Genomic DNA, 20984 nt, shown 5'->3' on the forward strand with positions numbered 1-20984 from the left:
CTTCCCAATTTTGAACACAAAACCATTGCTTCTTTAGAATCAGAGAAGTTCCTAAATGAAGATTTCACAATGATAGTAACCCCTCCTCCCCCCACGATGTCACTTTGGATAAAGTATATTTTTATACTATCTGTTATAATATTTTAATGGGTGGTGTGTTATGTCAGGAATCTGGCACTAACCAAAAGCAGGTGACTTGGCATGGTTTAAGCCCCAGACAGTATGGGACAATAGTCTGGGCGTGGTTCCTACACACTGTTAAAACAAGGAACTATATTTCGATCTGCCCAAAGTCATACAATTATTTATGTAACCATAGGGAGCACATTCCTGTGTGCTCACAGATATGCTGAAGAGTGTAAATAGTCATCATTCTGGGATCTCTGCTAACTTATTGGAGCAATTATTTAGCTTGGCCCTGCATATCCATAATATGTCATGAACCTTCAGAAGATTTTTCAAACTTTACCTTTATCAGAGAATACTGATTTTTTGTGTTTTTCATTTTATACTTAATTTTAAATGCTGATATTTGACATGTGATGAAGAGATGAGTCCCCTCATGATGCGATAGTGATTTACTAATTGTGCTATCATACAGCAGTTATCTAATGCGATGTGTATGTAGACCTATTGGATTCCTTCTGATTTGGTTATTGGGAAGAAATCTTTGGCAATCCGCGGGCAGACGATAACAAATCGAACGCAACATCTTTCAATCGTTCTCGCTTCTCTTCAATCCACGAGGTTGCGTGGGTGATCTGACCCCAGACGTGGTGATCAATAGTCAATCTGGCTCATGACTGGGGCGTTATTCCTTGGATGCTGTCCGCGCTTCGGGACAATTATTTGTCCGCTGAGCAACAAACTTCTCTTCTATTTTATTCTGTTAGGGGAACTCAAATTAAAAGTCACGTCCAAGCGTAACATTTTGGGTGTTTTAAAAGCGATGAACAGACAAATGCAAATGCATAATGAAAAGAGGAAGGTGTAAGTCTCGTAACGCGGTCTCCTAGTAGGCTACATGGAGAGGAATTTACACTTAGGACAACGTTTTTAAATGTGATTTAGGCTTTTATTTTATTTAATTTTGGCACCACACAGTTCACTGGAAATGGATAGGCCTATTATAATTTGAAGTGGTCATAAAGACAGATTTATATTTGCATGTGTGATCTAACATGAATTCAGCAGCGGTTCATGACGTTAATTCGTGAAAAATTATAACGTTGATAAATAGGAAAATATTCACAATGGGATGGAAACAATGGAAACCTTTCAAGAAAGCAAATGATTTATACTTAAATCAATGTCTTTGTTCAAATAGCGTTTCTTTGAGCGATCATTTAGGAAATACACATTCTTGGATGTAGCATAGGCCTAGTTTAAGTTGTATTATGTATGTCTGTCTAGAAGTTACAGTATTAGCTGCCTTAGGAAATGTCGAAATGAGTTATTTTCATAGCTTGGGTAGGACTGCATGCTGCCATGACAACCAGTATGGTTTAATATAAAAATGTCAATGCATGGTCTGAAATTGATGAAAGCCTAACCTTATGGATCTTCTCACAGAGAAGACAATGTGAAATGCTAAAAAGTTAACATCATGAGACACACATCGACGGTAGTGCAAAGCCAGTCAGAAGAATCAGCCATTTTTTTGGTTTGTAAAAATAAAATGTTGACTTTACACAAAGAATGTCAATATGAACGTAAATGTAGGGCTAGACCTAGTTGGTTTTGGAGATTACAATTTTTTGCGGGGGTATTTTGTAGGAGGCTATTTGCAAGAGATAAAATGCGATATTGACAACTAGTACGAGTAAAACATTCAGTTTTGCATTTCTCCCATAGGCCTAGGCCTGCCTCTCAGTAGTCCAATCGCAGCAGTCTAGTCTCCATCCGTAATATTCACTACATCTCAGTAGTTTCATCACACAGTCCAGTAGGCTATCCATCAGTAGCCTAATATTCACTAGCCTACATCAGTAGTCCCATTACACAGTCTAGTATCCATCAGTAATATTCACTACATCTCAGTATACCCATCACAGACTCTTAATAGTCACTACATCTCAGTAGTCACATGACACCGTCTAGTATCCATCAGTAATGTGTCCGGTGGATTTGCTCCGTGTTCCCGGTTTAGATGCATTTCTCCCGCGCGCTCTGCGCCACGTCGGTAAAGGTCACGTTAAGCGCGTGGTCCTTGGCGCCCATCACAAGTCCTCCTGCCGATGACATGCCGTTCCCGGTGCGCAGCCCGCTTAGTTCCGAAGGCTCCAACACGCACCCGGACTCGGACCCCTCCGCCGTGCACCCCTCCGCTGTACTTCGCTGCCCCTCAAACAAATAGCTCTCCGTCGTCATCGATGGAGAGCCGGAGTGGCCGGTATTAATCCCTGCCGGCTGGCCGGCGTGCGAGAAGCTCCCGTCGAGGCTGCCCTCCGACCGGCACTTGTTGGACTTGGAGATCCCGCGGACGCGCATCAGCGTGTTGGACGCCAGCGACGGCGAGTCATGCGAGACGATAGACGAGGTCATGTGACCGTCCATGCAGAGGAAGCGACCGCTGCCTTGCCGCCGCGCGCCCATCTTGCAGAACAGGCACTTGATCTTCTCAACCACCTTGAGGACCACTGTCTTCCGGAGGAGGATGTAGATCCAGGGGTCCAGGATGGGGTTGACCGAGGCCATGCGGATGGCCAGCAGGTCGGGGTTGATCTTCTGGTCGGCCTCTGGTGTGTACAGCTGGTTCACGAAGATCCTCAGCTGCGTGCAGTGAGACACTAGGTTAGGTTTCTGTAGATTAGTGTTATAATAGTTGAGTTCAAATAGTTTGCATTCATTTCGTTGGTATGGGTTTGGCCGAACACGGCCAAACCGTGTTCACAAGCCTGCTCTGTGACCACAGTCACGCCTGGCCCGGAGCCAACAGCAACACCAGGCCAAGCGTAAGCAAGCTGTTGTCGGCTGATCGAGTGACCTCAACTACATACAAGTTCAAAATGGTGCCATTCTTTTTTATTTAAAGTCTTAGATGACTTTGACTAGAATATAATATTCTAAAAAATGTTAAATGCTGTGGAAAAAGAATATTGCGTCACCTCCTAAAATTAACAAAACTTAACTACACTTACAGCTTCATAATACGAGGTCCTACTCACCACCAAAGGTATTGAGCAGATGATCACCACGGCGGAGGTGGCGGTCAGCAGGATCACCATTTGAATCTCCGCTCCGGCCAAACGCCCGAAACTCCGCCGGCGTCCCAGCTCTGCTACGCGCCTCGGGTCTGCTCCCAGCGACGTGCGCCGGAGGAAGCGCTTGTGCATCAACAGCAGCGCTCCGCACACCATCACGTTGCATATGACCGTGGCCAGTACCAGCGTGGAGTTCACGCCCGCGTACATCAGGTTATACGCGGCGACGCTCGTGTCGTTGGTCCGCCAGTCAATGAAGCACCATGTCGGCGGCTTCTGCAGCGCCACCTTCCCGAGCCCCATGCTGGGCAGCGCGCAGAAGAAAGCGTTGGAGATGTAGATGGCCAACAGAGTGAGCGCAGCGAGCCTTTGGTTGACGTGCCGGTTGTAGAAATACGCGTGGTTTATGGCCAGGTATCTCTCCACGGACATGGCGAAAACGATGCTGAGCTGCACCAGGAAGAAGAACAGGAGGATGAAACCGGAGTACTGGCACAGCGGGTCCCCCCCGGGCCATGCGCCCTTCATGTAGGTGCAGATGGTGACGGGGCTGGCCAGCAGGGTGCCCAGGAGGTCCGTCACCGCCAGCCCGCAGATGAGCGTGTAGAAAGTGGTCTCCTTCTGTTCCTTTCGGGATACTCGGAGGACCACGATGGCGGTGACGTTGCCCACCACCCCGAAGATGAACATAATGACGGGAATAGTGAGCTGCCCAGGCATCGCCGCTCCCACCTTGTTGTTCATCGCTCTGCGTCACCCCTTCAGTCCCCGATCTTCTACACGGAATATTTGCAACATTCAGATGTCCGCCCGGTTCGCACGCGGTTGCTTGCCACCGTTCAGGCGCATTCTTCTCCAAAGTTATCCAAACACGCACGAGTCTTTTATAGTTCCTCCTTTACGCGCGCGGTCTTTTCAATCCACAACACATAAACAACCCGTAAGGTGTCTCTCACGACTTGGAGCGGTGTGGTGTGTGTTCTGCGCTTCCTATTTGGCAACTGACAGCATGTAATGGAAGTAAGTCCTGGAGACACTAAGCGCCACTCCTCCTCTGCAGTGCCGTCAGACGCTGAGTGGAAGAGCGCGCAAAGACGCATGCGGATCCTTCTTATACACCGTCCTAGAGGCTTGCCATAACCAAAGGTAATATAATGCTTTAAAAAAAATTAATCTACAGTGTGTTTAAATGAAGCTTTTGCACACTTTGATTGATAAAAACATTTTGTTACCTTTTAATTATCTTAGCCTTTGTTTCCTATTCCTTGCATTGTCTTGCCTCCCTACTTTTCCCCAGTGTCATCAAAATGTTGATTTTTATACCTGGGGTCAACAGGTCACAGGGGAGAGGGCTTCCCCTTATGCCTGATGAGAACAAAGCCAACTCTGTGTCTTGGGTAAACATAACCTGATTTGATTATTGACATCTGCAATGTGGGGAGGATGTGCAAATGTTTAAATCACTCTGTCTAACTGTATTCTGGACTCACTCTGCTAAGAATCTAATGTATGCATCATTAAAAAGGTTAATTGTCTACAACTATTGTGTGCTGGTTGCATTTAGAAATCTCATCTGTCCTAGATGCAAAATCTCCAGAGGAATTGCCACGACAACACACAAATGTATTATAATAATTAAATGGACCTCATGGTGCGAGTGAATATCAGCTAACATATAAGAAAGAAGCTGCATTGTAGGACTATTTTAATGTGATGAATGATGAATCATAATTATGTATGAGTGCATCAATTTGAACTATTAAGGAGAAATACTTGTTGTTTATTCATGATATCGGTCAAATTAATGATAATCAGCTATCATGAGGAATCCAGAAATTGTGTTCTGAGTGAGACATATCTTTTTACCATCGGATGACTTTCCTAATTCTGCTGACGGTAAACTTGGAAGGTTCATGTCCATATGAAGTTCACTGGTCATGTTTTCTATTTTCATCGAATGTTGAACCTTCTCCTGAACTTGTTTCTCTCACCAAACCCCTTCAACTAAATCAATATGTGAAACCAATCATCTCCCAACCACGCAACTTCAAAAAGTTGCCTTTTTCAAAGAAGTGTTCATAACATGTGCTATCAAAAAAATACATATTTTAAGTATCTGTGTAAATAAGTTTATAGTCCAGCAAATATAAATTACAAATAAATAAAATATACACATATACTTAAGAACCCCCCCCCCTTTTCTTTAATTCATACTTTGAATGTTCATCATAAGGTAAATCCTTCGAGGTCATGTTAATCCGTTGTGATGAGTGTGGTCCCTGTGTGGTGCTGTAAGCACTGACCTCAGGTGATGAGTCGTGTTGGGTAACCTGGACATCAGTCCTCACACGCATACAGGGGGATGCAGTGTGTGCTGTACCAGCAGCCCGCGTGTTGTGAATGGAAACAGCTGTATGGTGTAAATAAGTTGTTGTGTGCGTCCAGCCGCCAGTTTCGGTTCAGTGTTACTCCACACAAACAAAGTCCAACTTTGCTGGGAGATATTTCACCATGGGAGGAAGTTTATGCTGACCAGGCACGTTTGTGACGTAAAACCATATTGTCCCGAAAGGCAATAAAGGTATCACCCTGAGGGTAAGACGTACAATGGAAATGTGAAACCCTAAACCTACCAAACCAACTGGATGTTGTTTTCATTTGTTTGCGTTTTTGATGTTTATTTGACCAGGAAACAACCCATCCTTTCTCACTGGGAGCAACATGTTGAAACACATGCAATTAATGCTCCAATCCTTTTATTTCATAGAGACTAAATAAACAGGACCCCAAATGATGGGTTTGGCCCTCATTATCCATTACTCTGTGACTGGTAATCCACCTCTGTATTTACCTTCTGCTCAACAGTGGATAGTGCACAGCGCACATCCTGTTCAGCCTTGCATCGTCTCAAGCTTGAGAGACCCTGATCTGCTCTGGTCGATAAAGAACCGACCAGCAGCTCCCAAACTTATCCATCCACGCTGTGTGTGGATGGATCCCAGATATCCTAAGGTGACAGCCTCGATGTTGCATGACTTTGTTTGTCAGAGTCCATGTTAAACCCTACCTGGTATTAAGGTGGGCCCTAACATATGAGGCTTTGTGACAGGAGTCCATGTTAAAACTGGTAGTAGGTTGGGCCCTAACATATGACGTTGTGTGTAAGGTAGGTAGGTAGGTATTAGGCTGGGTCCTAACATATGACGTTGTGTGTCAGGTAGGTAGATAGGTAGTAGGCTGGGCCCTATGACGTTATGTGTCAGGTAGGTAGGTAGGTATTAGGCTGGGCCCTAACATATGAGGAATGTGATATAATAGTGGGAGTAGTCCCTACCTAGAATGCCTCATACCAACCTTCCTAGGCAGTATTGGTGTGGATGGTCCTAATATTATCATTAACAAAGGATTTGATTTATACTTTGGGGACATTTATATATTTTTTAATGTATTTATATATTTCCCTTCCATTAATAATAGTAGGACAAGAGTAAAAAATGTCTGAGAATGGTCAAAGATTCTCATTAAAGTGAATCATTTGAATAGTTACATGGAAAAAAGAAATGATGGCCAACAATAAATCAATACAATACACATACAATAAAAATGTTTTAGCATGTGTATGACTTGTAAAGCTATTTTCTCCTATGACCAAAACAATGCAGCAAACATTTCAGCTGTTGTGATCGCTGATACTGTCTTCACAGTGTTGCTTATACAGACCCAACGATGCAGTCCAGCGGCAAATTAGCATGTTAGCATTCCATATTAGCCTGCTTGCATTCTTGATCAACATGGAAGGCCTCCCACTTGGAGAAGAATGCTAACATGCTTATGAGCATGCTAATATGGAGGTTATGCTAGCAAACTTATAAGCAAGGTGACACAGTTACACAGGAAGGAATGCTGACATGCTAATATGGAATGCTAAAATACTAATGCTAATATGGGAAAGAATGCTAACAGGGCAACAACAAGTTATTTCCCTGCCTGGGAAAACCATAGAAAATGCCCTGGGTTCTCCAGAGAGGGGAGGGGGGGTTCTGCCATTCTATCCTCATAGGTCCAGTCGCTGTGACCCAAGTCCTCCAGACATGGCTATGACCCGTAGATTCCTTTCCTGGTGCAATCCCTCCCACACATAACTTTGACTTGACTTGGCACATCAAGAATGAGGATGAATTATTGTTCTTATTTCCCCTCACATCAATCACTGCAATATCTGGTTGTGTTGCATTTGATATCGTCAATGCTCATCTGAAGGCTACTATTGATATAATGGATCATCATCTGTGCTGGAGTCCGTTGTCCTACAGAATAATGTATGTATACATAGGTGTCTAGTATATGATGATGGGCTCAGGTTGAATAGGTCACAGATACAAAACTATTTGCAATTCATTTTACAAACAATTCTCTGTCATCTGTGTTTGTTTAGGGTGCCCATAGGCGTCTGTGTGTCAGTGTTTTTTGTGTGTGTGTGTGTGTGTGTTTAGGTTTGTATACGTGCGTCCAGGCGGGGGAGGGGAAGAGGGCTCTGGGGGCCGGTGGGTGTGTTTGGCGGGGGTGTTTGGGGGCGGTAGTCTTATGAATTCCAGAGCTAAGAAAGTTAATTTCAGCTGTCGTTAATTTATCACATCGTCCTTGAAGAGTCGACCCATAGGGAAAGGGGGGCTCATGGATAGAACAGCTGGACTTAAGGGGGGTTCCCACCAGGGACGTTAGTTCCCTTGTACTCCACATTAACAGCCCCGTAGGGAGCGATCAACATGTTTATGTTCCCTCTCAATGGTCATTTCTCGTCCTTCATGTTCAAAGCTTTCTAGGGTTATGAGCCAGAGTCACGTCATGCAGGCTAACAAAACTATTTTATTGATATTAACAAGCATTAAGTTGTGGCTGCACATTGAAACTTATGCTGCTTGAGTAGTGCAACCTCTCCTGACTGTCTATCATCATGGGGAAGTCCATGTGGAAACTGTAACACCAGTTATGTGTCAGGTGGTTGGCGGTGAAATGAATCAAGCCATTCAGATCGTTAAGAAACATTCCCTGAAATGTTTGTCTGTGTCCGTGTGTGTGTGTGTTTGTGTGTGTTTGTGTGTATGTGTGTGTGTGTGTGTGTGTGTGTGTGTTTGCGTGTGTGTTTCTACTTGTGTGCGTGTGTGAGTGAGTGATGAATGGAACGCCAGTCAATGATAAATTATCCCAGGGGATCATTATCAAACATTGATGGAGCATGACACCCTCTTCATCCTCTTCGTCTTCAACTTCTTCTTCTGTATTGCTTCTGACGTCGTTATAATAAACACTAAGTGAGTTATTGTTTCTCACTGGAGAACTCTCTCTCTCTCTCTCTCTCTCTCTCTCTCTCTCTCTCTCTCTCTCTCTCTCTCTCTCTCTCTCTCTCTCTTTCATTCCCCCCCCCCCCTCTCTCCTCCCCTCCGATAGGCAGTTGATTGCGTCATTTAGTTCCTGCAGATTTACACTTTCGGCTGTTCTTTTAATATAAGCTTTAGAGGAACAAGTCTGAACAACCGAGTAACTATTTCCCCTCCAGCCATCCAGCAGAACAAACAGCAGACTGTTCACCTTGCCTTGTCTTTTTATACTCAATCAGACACTAAATATACACACAGGATCTGTCATGACCCAAGAAACATAATCACTAAACATATGGGGAACTAAATGTCTTGTGTCTGTGATCATAACAGGGAACTAGAGAAGGCTACTTATGTTTATACATAGAGAGGAGGAGGGTAAGGTATATTTCATGTATTTGTCCAGACATTCCACATCACATCTCATGCTTAAAATAAGTGCACACGGCCTTTGATGCCTGACCCCAGAATGCAATCTGTTGCAGTCGATGCATACTGTATTGCAACAGCTGGATAAATACATAATCATAGTCAACGGCTACAGACAAAAGCAGGCAGCCCTTGGCGCTGACCAGGTGTTGTTGAAAGCGTGTCACGTCAGCATGACTAAAAGCTTGTCATTGATTCCTAATAAAATAAACGGAGTGTGGGGTAAGGTTTTGGATTCGCCCCTCCCTATATTTCTTTTCATCACGAGATCACCCCAAATGAAGGTTGATTTGTTTGTGCTGGTATTTTTTAACGGCGCCGCAAGACCACAACCTGTTCTCTCGTCGCTCCGTCACGTTCTGACGGGCTCTGATGTGGATGATTGATGCGCTTAAATCACCCGGGGCACACATGCCAATTATGTTTACAAACGTGTGTGTGTTTCTTTGGTGTGTTTGGGAGTGTCTGTTCATTCCATATAGGCGGCGTCTTAAGATAATTAGATAAGGTTAAGATAAACTTCAAAACATGTACTTTCCGATTCAGAACCTAAGGACACACAAACACACACACAGAACAATAAGACACACTGTGCTCGCTCTCAATGGAAGACATTAAAACACTGACAGTTGCGCCACACACTTTAAAAGCATTGTGTGACTGCCAACTACTGTCCTAAAAGATTAATTTGAACTATGCCAGCATTCCTGACAGAGGCAAATAAAGAACCGTTATTAGGGAAAAGATCTTTTGTTGACTAATACACTTTTGCCGTTGTGTTATCACCGAAGGAGTGTGGTTGGACGTGAACCAGATAGAGCACAGATAAGAATGGCTGTTAATTCCCATTGGATAAATCCGTATAATTACCTCTTTCTTATAACACAAACATTTGCAAGACAGCAAGGTCAAACTGTGTTTTATTTTCCTCTGGTAAGCGAGGGTTCTCAGTGGAAACATTGTATATCAGACACTGAATCCTAGCAGGCCAAAGTAAGCAGGGTACTGGTTGTAGGGCTGTGTGTCGCCTGAGGTACTGTCACTCTATGATAAACACTAGGTAAAAAATGAGGTAACAACACTCAATGTACTATAAACAACAGTTTATAGCACATTCTGCCCATTAATTAGATTGTGTATCTGCTGTGTGTTTCCAAAACAGAGAGGGAGTGAGAGTGTGTGTGTGTGTGTGTGTGTGTGTGTGTGTGTGTGTGTGTGTGTGTGTGTGTGTGTGCGTGCACGTGTGTGTGTGTGTGTGTGTGTGTGTGTGTGTGTGTGTGTGTGTGTGTGTGTGTGTGTGTGTGTGTGTGTGTGTGTGTGTGCGTGTGTGTGTGTGCGTGCGTCTGCATATGTGCGTGCATGTCTCTGCATGTGAGTGTTCATGTTTGTGCAGGATTTATTTGTATGATGGATGTTTCTCTGTTTCTATGAAGCTTAAAGCTAACTTGACCTGGACAGCGAGAGCCTAGTCCGTGCATCATCCTAACCTCACTTCCTGTGCTCCAGGTTCTGGCTCCTGTACACCTGTCTCGAGCCACACTTTAATCCAGCTGTACCCTCACACTACTTTACAAGCACCTGCTTTTAATTCTAATTGGTTTTATAGTTTCATACCAAAGTAGGAATATACAGTACATTAATAATAACCCTTACACTTGATGGTAAAAAAACAATAATCATTTCAAGCCTTGGCACCAGGTCACACGACCTCCAAAACGTAGACTGAATGGAACATAAAGCATGGGCACATGTGGGCCCTGTATGCCGAGTGGTTTACAGGGAACAATAAATCACTTCCTGTTGGAGCTGAGAAGCCCGGACTGGCAGCTTCCTGTGCATGTGAACTGCTTGACTAGGCTGGGGAATGAGGTGACAGACTTACAGGGTTTCACTCTCCATACCGCACAGCAAAGCTAAGCCTGCAGAGCACGTCAGCATTTGTTTCATCATCCACATGGCTGTTGATGATGAAAACAATGGATTAATAAAGTGTTCATCTGGGTAACTGAGTTTGGCTGCAGCCTATTCACACATCATATCTCACATTCAGCCATCTTTCAGCCAGGCGGGGAAGCGACAGGCTCAGTGGGGCGGGGCAGTTTAGGGTGACTTCTTGTTGTTAAGGGGACCGTTGTGGCTTCTGTCAAGAGAGGGCCAAAGGTCGAACCAGCTTCCAGACCACCAGATGTCAGGTAACCTGCCGAGTCACGGATGGCATAGACTTTATAAATGACGTTTTGGGCACTATCGCAGAAAGCTACCTAGTCAGGGCAGTTGGCATGTGCTAGCTTGTGTTGGAAAAACAGCAATCCAGTCATGGTAGCTGCTTGGTACTTGTTTGGTATGTAATAGATCTCAATGGCTCCCCACGGCCCAAGGTTGGATGGGGCCTCCACCAGAGGGGGGTGGGAGTTGAAAAAGAATCCTGGCCAATTTTCATTTCAACTAAGACAATGTCACCCATTGACCTAGGCGTCTCAGCACACCGGGCAAGTTATTTAAGTGTAACAATTAAATGTAAGTAAAAAGATTCTCACCGGATAATTTGTGGCCTGTATGACCTTTTACAAAACATCATACCAATGTTGTGTGTGGTCTCCATTGCCTGCAGACAATGTTTACCAACTCCTAGACAGGAAACACGTGCATGTTCTAGTTGGTTTGAGGTGTCTCGTCAAGCGTCTTATGGTTCTGTGTTTGCGTCATCAGTGGAAACGGTACAACTGTAAAGGGCTTCTGTGGGTGGGTTGCTTTTATTTCTTCCTGTCATAGAGGACGAGAGTTCACTGCAGTATTCTGTATGTGTGTTGGCAATGCATCATTTGAAATCTTAGTTCAATGAAACATCATCATCAGCTCCTAAGTCGCTGGCGACGACAACGGAATGGCCTACCTCAAGGTAGTGTGCTGGCTCCACTACTTCTACACCAATGACCAGCCAATGGACCCCAACATTGAGGGGTTCATCTACATTGACGACCTCTGTGTAACATCCAAAGAGACCACAAATGGGGAGCCACAGCAAACACATTAAGATCTACTGCTCTGGCCCTGTGCTCTCTCCTCTGAGGAGTATGCCTGTCCTGTTTGGGAGAAACCAAGAAGCTAGACCCAGCGTTGAATAACGCCTGCCGCTCAATCATTGGCTGCTTGAACCACACCAACATAAACAACCTGCATCTCCTCGCTGGCCTTGCTCCTGCTGATGTGAGACGCAAAGTCGTCAGCCGAGTAGAGATGACCAAGGCCTCAGTGATGAAGGCCAACTCCTCTACGGACATATATCCCCAGCCCAACGGCTGAAGTCCAGGAGAAGCTCTCTCAACCATGTCCAGTCCCCACGGGAAGAAACTGGACTCCAACTATGGACAAAAAGGCTTGAGGACGACCCCCCCCCTTCCTATTGACATGGGTATCCATCCTTCTGAAGCCCTCCCTCTGGGCTCAGAAACACCATGGGTCCAGTGGAAGATGCCTAACCGCCTAAGAACAGGAACAATAAAAATGAAAAGGACAGTGTAAAGAAATGGGAAACTGTCATATAGCCAACCAGCTTCAACGACATGAAAGGAAGAAGACGATCCGCTCCTAAATAAATAGAGCCGTATATCTGAGGGTAGTGATCAGACAAACACAATTCTACCTTTGGCTGAAATATGTGTGTGTGTGTGTGTGTGTGTGTGTGTGTGTGTGTGTGTGTGTGTGTGTGTGTGTGTGTGTGTGTGTGTGTGTGTGTGTGTGTGTGCTTGTGTGTGTGTGTGTGTGTGTGTGTGTGTGTGTGTGTGTGTGTGTGTGTGTGTGTGTGTGTGTGTGTATGGGTGTGTGTGTGTGTGTGTGTGTGTGTGTGTGTGTGTGTGTGTGTGTATGGGTGTAAGTAAGGATGTGAGAATTGAATCACCCCTTTCCCCTATGGGGCCACTTTGGTCATGAACCCTACTGGGAATTTCCCCCCTCGGCCTCGAGGGAGGATGGGGGCGATGTGTGCAGGGAATTAACCATCACTAGGATGTGTGGGGCTTTCTGCGGCTGCAGCTGCCTGCATGTCATCCACTATCATCTGCTGCTGGACCTTCGTGGCGCTGAATGACCCCGACACGTCCTATCACTTGAGGCGTGTGTTTACTGAGCGTTACCCCGCCCTCCCACTGAGATCTCTCTGCAAGTCAACCCGACAATTTCCATGAGATTTGTTTTTATTTTAACCTGTTGGAAATTGCGTGAAATGTATTGCGGGCGTCGAGTTTTTTCAACTGAAGCTTCCCCGATGGGCTTGAGTTTGGTTTGGGTGAAACCCCCGGCCACAGAGTCACTTCCAGGCAGCGCTCTTTAAAAACATAGATGGGAAAGGTTTGCTTGGATGTGTTTGGTCTGTTGTTCCAGGCCAGGTCCCGCTCCAAATCGCCGTCCATCTAGTGATGCTGTTCTGACTGAGCCAAGAGCGAGCGATTACAGGAGAAACAGAATCCTATACATTGATCTGGTGTTTCAATGGTTCTCAATAGAACTCTAGTTTATAAAATATATATACAGTAGTGAATGTATGAATGCATATTTGGTTGATTTCTTATAGTTTATTTATTAGATTCATAGTTTATTAATCTTGGAATGAAACAACTGCATTGTGGGAATATACACTACAAGTACTTTTATATGGGACTGAGAAGTACAAGAGTTACAAAATAGTTATTATAAAATGATAACTAATGAATTGATAGTTAACAATAATTTAAATCCGGATAAACCAGATTGCATATCCTTTTCAGACCAATTTCTTATATAATTGCACTATTGCAATGAATTACAAAAACAAAACCCAGGGTTTAGCAGTTTGTGCATCAACCCCGTCCGGAGCCCCGAGCGAGGCCCACCTCAAACCATTCCCAGGGCCGTCTGTCCCCAAGCCTCTTTAGGCTGACCTTACTTGGTTCTGTAAACAAAGCTAAGTTGAGTCCTGGAAGAAGCTTCGGAAGGCAGATCGCTGACTAGCTGGCATCCATGTTGGCAGTGGACCGTAACACTGACCAGGCCCTGCTCTCCGCTCTCCTCCTCTATCCCCGCGCCGCCGCGCCGCAGTTTGTCTCCGCTGCTGATCCCGCTCACTAAAGAGGCACGATTCAAAATGAAAGATGGTGAGATGAAATTTAAGAAAGAAGGAATAATAAATAAAGAAGATGGAGTGGATGTAGTGACAGGGATTAATGCCTGTGCTCAGCCTCGTCTAAATCGGAGTCGTTTATCCAGTTCAACCACGGCTTGGAGCAGTTCCAGGGTTTCATATGGGGGGGGGGGAGGACATAAAAACAGAAGCTTTATCACACAGAGAAACCTTGGAGAGATAACATCTAGGCCAGTGCTACACATTAATTTGGTTGTAAAGTATTCTGAAGACGTTAGAATACTGGGCAAAGTCGGACCAAAAGTCAGTTAATCTAAATAAATTGAGTTTATACTTAAAGACTTCTATAATGTTGTAAGGTAGGTGAAGCAAAATACTTCCTGTTGGAGTTACACTAAGGACGGCGACCTCACTCATGCACACGTGATGATGAGAGCCAACCATACATGAAGTAAATACACTTGACTCATCTCACCAGGAAACTGTATAGTAGCCTATGCCTATGTTGTGCTCAGTGTTGGGGAGTAACGGAATACATGTACCGGTGTTACACATTCAGAATATAAATTATCGCTATACTGTTACTGTTGCAATTTAAATAGTTGGTATTTAGAATACATGTTACATTGTTGAAATCAATGGATTACATGACGATACTTCTGTTTCAGCAGTTTATTCGTGCTTTCACACCAACAGCATTTAGTGCGCACTAAACGAGTTTGGTCCCCTTGGTTCGGTACGTTTGCGTTGGTGTGAATGCAACCACCTCACTTCGATGTGAACCAAATCAGCCGACCGAGACCTCCATGAACAGCTGGTCTCGGTTCGCTTCAAAACGAACCCTGGTAGGCCTACGGTTCGCTTGTTATGTGAAAGCGAACGCACCTCGGTCCGATCCATTTCTATGCCTCTTTGGACGTAACAGGCACCCGCTCAGGTGAGCGCATTATGGGAATTATTGTTTGATTAGCAGTAACTCCAAGACTAGCAGCAAATTGTCGGACCGTCGGGGAATTTGGACAGACACCCACATAAAACGTATGCTGGAAAACACGCATAAAAATGCCGATGATTGAACGATCTTTTCTCTCTCTCTCTCTCTCTCTCTCTCTCTCTCTCTCTCTCTCTCTCTCTCTCTCTCTCTCTCTCTCTCTCTCTCTCTCTCTCTCTCTCTCTATTTTTGTAGATGTAATAGCAAATATCTTTCGCATGAACATACCCTAATAGTCTTTGTTCCACTATACAGCAAATTATATAAAATAGTTCACTTTCAGGGAGACTTGGGCCTAACACATTCAGCCAGTTTGAACAGAAGAACACACCAGAATAAGCCTGTTTAGTAAGCAGGATTTGATGCCGCATTCCTACATTTATAAAATGCAATTCAATGTGGAAGCAATCTAAGTATTCAGAATACAACACTCAGATTGAGTGATGAAACGGAATACGTTACATATTACATTTTTGGGCATGTATTCTGTATTCTGTAACTGGATACATTTTAAAAGTAACCTTCCCAACACTATGTGCTGGGGTGTGATGTGATGGTGGTGAAGTGTCTGAATGTGTGTGTGTGTGTGTGTGTGTGTGTGTGTGTGTGTGTGTGTGTGTGTGTGTGTGTGTGTGCGTGTGTGTGTGTGTGTGTGTGTGTGTGTGTGTGTGTGTGTGTGTGTGTGTGTGTGTGTGTGTGTGTGTGTGTGTGTGTTTGTGTGTGTGTGTGTGTGTGTGTGTGTGTGTGTGTGTGTGTGTGTGTGTGTGTGTGTGTGTGCGTGTGTTTGTGTGAGTGTGTGGGTGTGTGTGTGTGCACTTGTGTGTGTGTGTGTGTGTGTGTGTGTGTGTGTGTGTGGGCGTGTATGCAAGTGTGTTTGTTTGTGTGTGTGTGTGTGTGTGTGTGTGTGTGTGTGTGTGTGTGTGTGTGTGTGTGTGTGTGTGTGTGTGAGTGTGTGTGTGTGTGTGTGTGTGTGTGTGTGTGTGTGTGTGTGTGTGTGTGTGTGTGTGTGTGTGTGTGTGTGTGTGTGTGTGTATACAGCTAACCAGTATGGGGGGATGGTTAGGATGGGACAGCGTATTGCTCTCTGCCATCAGTGTGCAGATAAACTGAGGACTCTGATAAGATAAGTAGCAGAACAACAGAGTGCCAGAGTGCAAAACCACGGGCAACAGCACTTCATCAGAACCAGACCAGAGACGTTATGCATAAACTACAATGGGTTAAAGGTTTTCGGTAGCACTAGCTTGGAAAACAATACAAGAAGGATCTCATCATTCACCAGTAGTACTTGACAATACATTAATACATCAAACCGGACCTTGTAGTTAAAAGAGGAGGAATATACATAAGGAGCAATGTTAATAGAGCGTTACTAACTGAAGATGTAAGTAACAATTAGATTACATAGATGCATACAATCAATGTTGAAATAAACCCTAAACTGCATTTTTATAATAAGATATATGGAAAAAATATGGTTTCTTATCATGTCCCATATTTCGATGACCAACAACCCTCATAGCTATAACTCATGGTCCGTGATCTCCAAGCCCCCATTTACAGTTTGCTCCTCATAAACTATGGCTTTTATGAGATTACTTGTTATAAAGCAACACAGCATGGTTCTGCTGTTGGCCTGCATGGTGTGTATGCATCGTGGGTAGCACCTGGTCACTCGGATTGGCCAGTTAATCTCACCTCATATGATTCAATCACTACCCCGTGGTTTACGTTGTGCGTGTACCAGACACAGTGTGGCCTTGTTTTGGAACTGTCTTTGATAAATGGCAATAGCATATTGCCTATTTACGCATTACCTAGGCCGCTATGAAATTAAATCTATCATATCACTGCGTGTGAAAACGCACGTTTCAGATCCAGGGTCATGTGATGCAGCTCATTTGGTTCGCGGTAGCCTTTGAATTGCTATTAACATTTCAGACCGAGTCGATCTTCTGTGCATGGCTAATTGCGCCCTCCGGTGGTTTAACTCTAGAAAACCTGACATTCTCTCTTTCCCCCTTTTCCTGTGGGATCACTAAGTGCTTTCATCTTGATGACGTGGTTTCTGATGTCTGCTGATCTCGTTGTTTTTGACAATGGTCTCTCCTCTGGCCGGTGTTGATAATACTGAAAGTTGCTGATGTTTCCAACTGACAGCGATATATATATATATATATATATATATATATATATATATATATATATATATATATATATATATATATATATATATATATATATATATATATATATATATATATATATACATATATATATATATATATATATATATATATATATATATATATATATATATATATATATATATATATATATATATATATATATATATATATATATATATATCAGTGGAGGCTTCTCCATTGAGGAGAGGGAGGAAGATCCTCCCTAACATTGTTGAGAATAAAAAATGTAGATTGCCCAGACTATTGTAATGAATTAATGCCCTTAAATATGACTACTTTATTGCCTTTGAATATATAATGTTCGTTTCCCTGGGTAAAGGGACATTAGCACCCCCTATCGCCTATCGCCAATTACTTCAGGGAGGAACGTCCTCCCTTTGCCTCCGTTCACTCTCATTCATTTCCCCGAAAGTACTGGCGGCCGGTGGATAACATGGGTTTCAATGGGAGAGAGGAGGAAAATCCTCCTCTGAGTGGGTGGGACCTTAAGGGGTCTGATTCGCGCAAAAATCTATCCGTCTGCGCTATGAACCAATAAGCAGGATCCCTGGATGTTGAGATTGGTCAGATTTCCCACCCAATTGGGCTACTTTTAACCATGTTAGGCTGGAAAAATGATCATTGGGCGGGAAATCTGCCCAATCTGGCGGTGCTCACTGCAGACGCAGAGCAAGTGAAATCTGCGATAGCGAGATCCTAAATGCACAATGGAAACATTGGAAACTGAGGATATTGTTAATGTCTTGTTACAAAAATCATTCCATTCATTCACTTACAGTGCTAAGTTAGCGACCAAAGAAAGAGGTAGACCACTTCCCAAAATCAAGGTCACAAGAAGTAATGGCAACGTCAGTGTTGTGAGTGCCACATGGTTTGCTAGGTACGCATGGCTTACTGGTAGCATTACCGTTCTTGTTGTTCTTTTACTAGTTTGTTACTCTGACCGCTCTGTTTGATATTGTGCAAAGGGTGTTAGTGAATGATTCAGAGCATGATGTATTTTAAATGGCATCACCTTGGTTCTTGAGTCTTTTCTTAAAACAATTGTTACTGAAAATAAACATAGCTAAATAACTACAGTCAGTGAGGGCAAAAATAGGCCCAATGATAGGCCCAGATTTTTTTATTTACTTTTACAAATCAATAGTAGGCCTGATTTGACTAATATGCTTTGCATCCTTTCCTTCTCAAATTACAGTGATGCCACTGGTGGCTTTGTATACATTTTATTCACATAACTCCCTCCCTGCTATTTTGTAGTTCACCAAAACACCCTGAAACAACTTGAGTCTCACATTCTTATGCCACCATACACCAACAGTGCAAGCAGGCCAATGGCAACCAAGCGCGCAGTCCTTCCTCCCTCACTTTAAAAACCACCAGCCGCCACTGCTTTACACATATAACCACTAGAGGATGCTGGCGGTCAAATGATAAACCACGCGTATATGTTCTACACAGAGGACAACTGTAAAATACTCACACACCCAGCAAATAGGATAATCTGGCAGCAAACCGTGCATGATTCAAATTGTATCTGAATCATGAATACTTTCAGATCTGAAAATAACCTGTGTTAAATAACCTGTGTTATTTTCAGAGTAGATCACTTTGATATTACACAGAAGAATTGGATTGAACAGAGGACTACTCAATGTTAATGACTTTTGGGGCTGCTCCAGAAAAGCTTTTTTCCCCTAAGATCCATCGGACGTGAAAGCTTTTAGCCTTATACAATGTGCCCTTGTCTGTTGTGCTCTGCAGGTGATCATTCCAGTTAAGTACTTACCGATCAAAGCAAATACAAAGCAGTTGCATTCACATTTCTACTGAGCAGCAAAAGAAAGATAGAAAGAAAATCCCTTTACAAATTTAAATACATATAGTTTGCTTTACCTGCCAATCCACTCAAATGTTATATCACACGGTCAATTTAAACACATGTTACTCACACTAATGTGATGTGATGTGGATGAATGTGGTTGGCATGGAGATATTCAGATATTTACAGATATTCATGCACACACAAACAAACACACACACACACACACACACACACACACACACACACACACACACACACACACACACACACACACACAAACACACACACACACACACACACACACACACACACACACACACACACACACACACACACACACACACACACAACCCCCCCCCCCCACACACACACACACACACACACATACACACAAATAGACAAATTTAATATTCCTTCTATCTAACAACCAAACATACAAACACAGCCAAAGAAACCGATCCACGTGGACATCTGCACGCACACACACACGCACACGCGTGCACACACTAGGGTGATAGATTAGCGTTTTCAGCACAGCACGTTGCTGTCCTGCTGAGAGCAATACCGCACAGAGAGCAGACGCCCTCCTGCCCCGCCCCGGTCCTATCTCCACTCTTTAGGGTTGGAATTCACCCCAGCAGAACACCTGCAGAGGGGCTGAATCCATGGAGGAGCTATAGCTCATCCTGGAGCTTTAGAACCAGATCTATTCTCAAAGGTCAAGTTGACAAAAGTGGTGAAGGTACATTTATCTTAAAGATTAAAGTAAAATTAAACATACAATTTGCCTTTTTAAAACAACCACCAACACAGCTAAGGCAGGACAAAGCAAATCAAGGACAAAGCAATGAAAAAAAATGAATAATATTTCCTAAACTCAGTATTTTGAACCTGGTCCAGATTTGAACCGCTACATTTGGGCCCCTATCATCTTGGCCGGGGTTCCACATGTCCCTATGATGACCTCAGGACAGGGGCCCCTGGCCGCAGGCCCTCACTGGGCTGCACCGGTCCTCTGTCCTCCATGACCTCTGACGGTTGGCTGCACCAAATGGCTGGAAGAGGAGATGCTTCTGTTGCTATAGCAACATAGATTTGAGACCCAGTCAATTTTTTTATGATGTTCAAATCGATACGATCATTACCATGATGCAACTTGGATTATGATTATGCATCATATCTCTCTCCTTTCTCCCTTTCTCTTACACATTTGTGTTTTAGAACTTTGCCAGTAAGGAATAATCCATGATATTTAATGTGTTTGTTTGTTAAGGACTTGTGTGATGCCATGTCATCTATAGTATATTATCATGCAAACGTAGGAAATGACCGACCCCACAGCTAAGGCGTATGGTCCTGTTATTCTTCCATAGCTAAGAGCTAGTCGTTGTCATTTCATTCGTCAAATGCTTGTGAACCTTTACAAGTTTTAATAATCTGTTTATTATTATAATTTACATAATTTCTGTTATTATCCAACAGGGTAAAAGGCGAATGATGTTTAGCCTGTATTAAGTTATCACAAACTAAAATGGACATCTTCATATTGTAACTAGTGTTCGAAGTACACATTTAGTACACAATCTGATAATGTCCATTTCGCTGAGCGAGTTGTACAATCAGTGGCCCAACAATACATGACTCAGCGCTCTAGCGCTCAGAGTCAGAGCCAGCCTCCTCCTGTCAATCAGGGCACTCCGAGGAACCCCTTAATGACTGATGACATGCCGAGGACAGACAGGAGGATTACCAATCATGCAGTTCAATCTCCATGAATCTTAACGAGCACCTCTGGTCCCCGCGCCTAAAAGCGATGAACATGTATCGCCATG

General features: G+C 43.7%; 1 protein-coding gene across 2 annotated transcripts; it reads right to left on the bottom strand.

The window, feature by feature from the left end:
- Nucleotides 1-1053: 1053 nt before the first annotated feature.
- Nucleotides 1054-4280, bottom strand: ptger4b (prostaglandin E receptor 4 (subtype EP4) b). 2 transcript variants are annotated; one of them, XM_030354003.1, is made up of 2 exons: nt 3141-4280; nt 1054-2772 (listed from the first exon to the last, which is right to left on the bottom strand). In XM_030354003.1, the coding sequence occupies exons 1-2, from the start codon at nt 3945-3947 to the stop codon at nt 2146-2148; spliced, it is 1434 nt and encodes a 477-aa protein (XP_030209863.1). In that variant the 5' UTR covers nt 3948-4280; the 3' UTR covers nt 1054-2145. The 2 variants fall into 2 exon arrangements, with proteins under 2 accessions (XP_030209863.1, XP_030209864.1); XM_030354004.1 differs by having other exon boundaries at nt 3168-4216.
- Nucleotides 4281-20984: the final 16704 nt, after the last annotated feature.

This window comes from Gadus morhua, chromosome 4 (assembly GCF_902167405.1).
Source record: "Gadus morhua chromosome 4, gadMor3.0, whole genome shotgun sequence".
NCBI lineage: Eukaryota > Metazoa > Chordata > Actinopteri > Gadiformes > Gadidae > Gadus > Gadus morhua.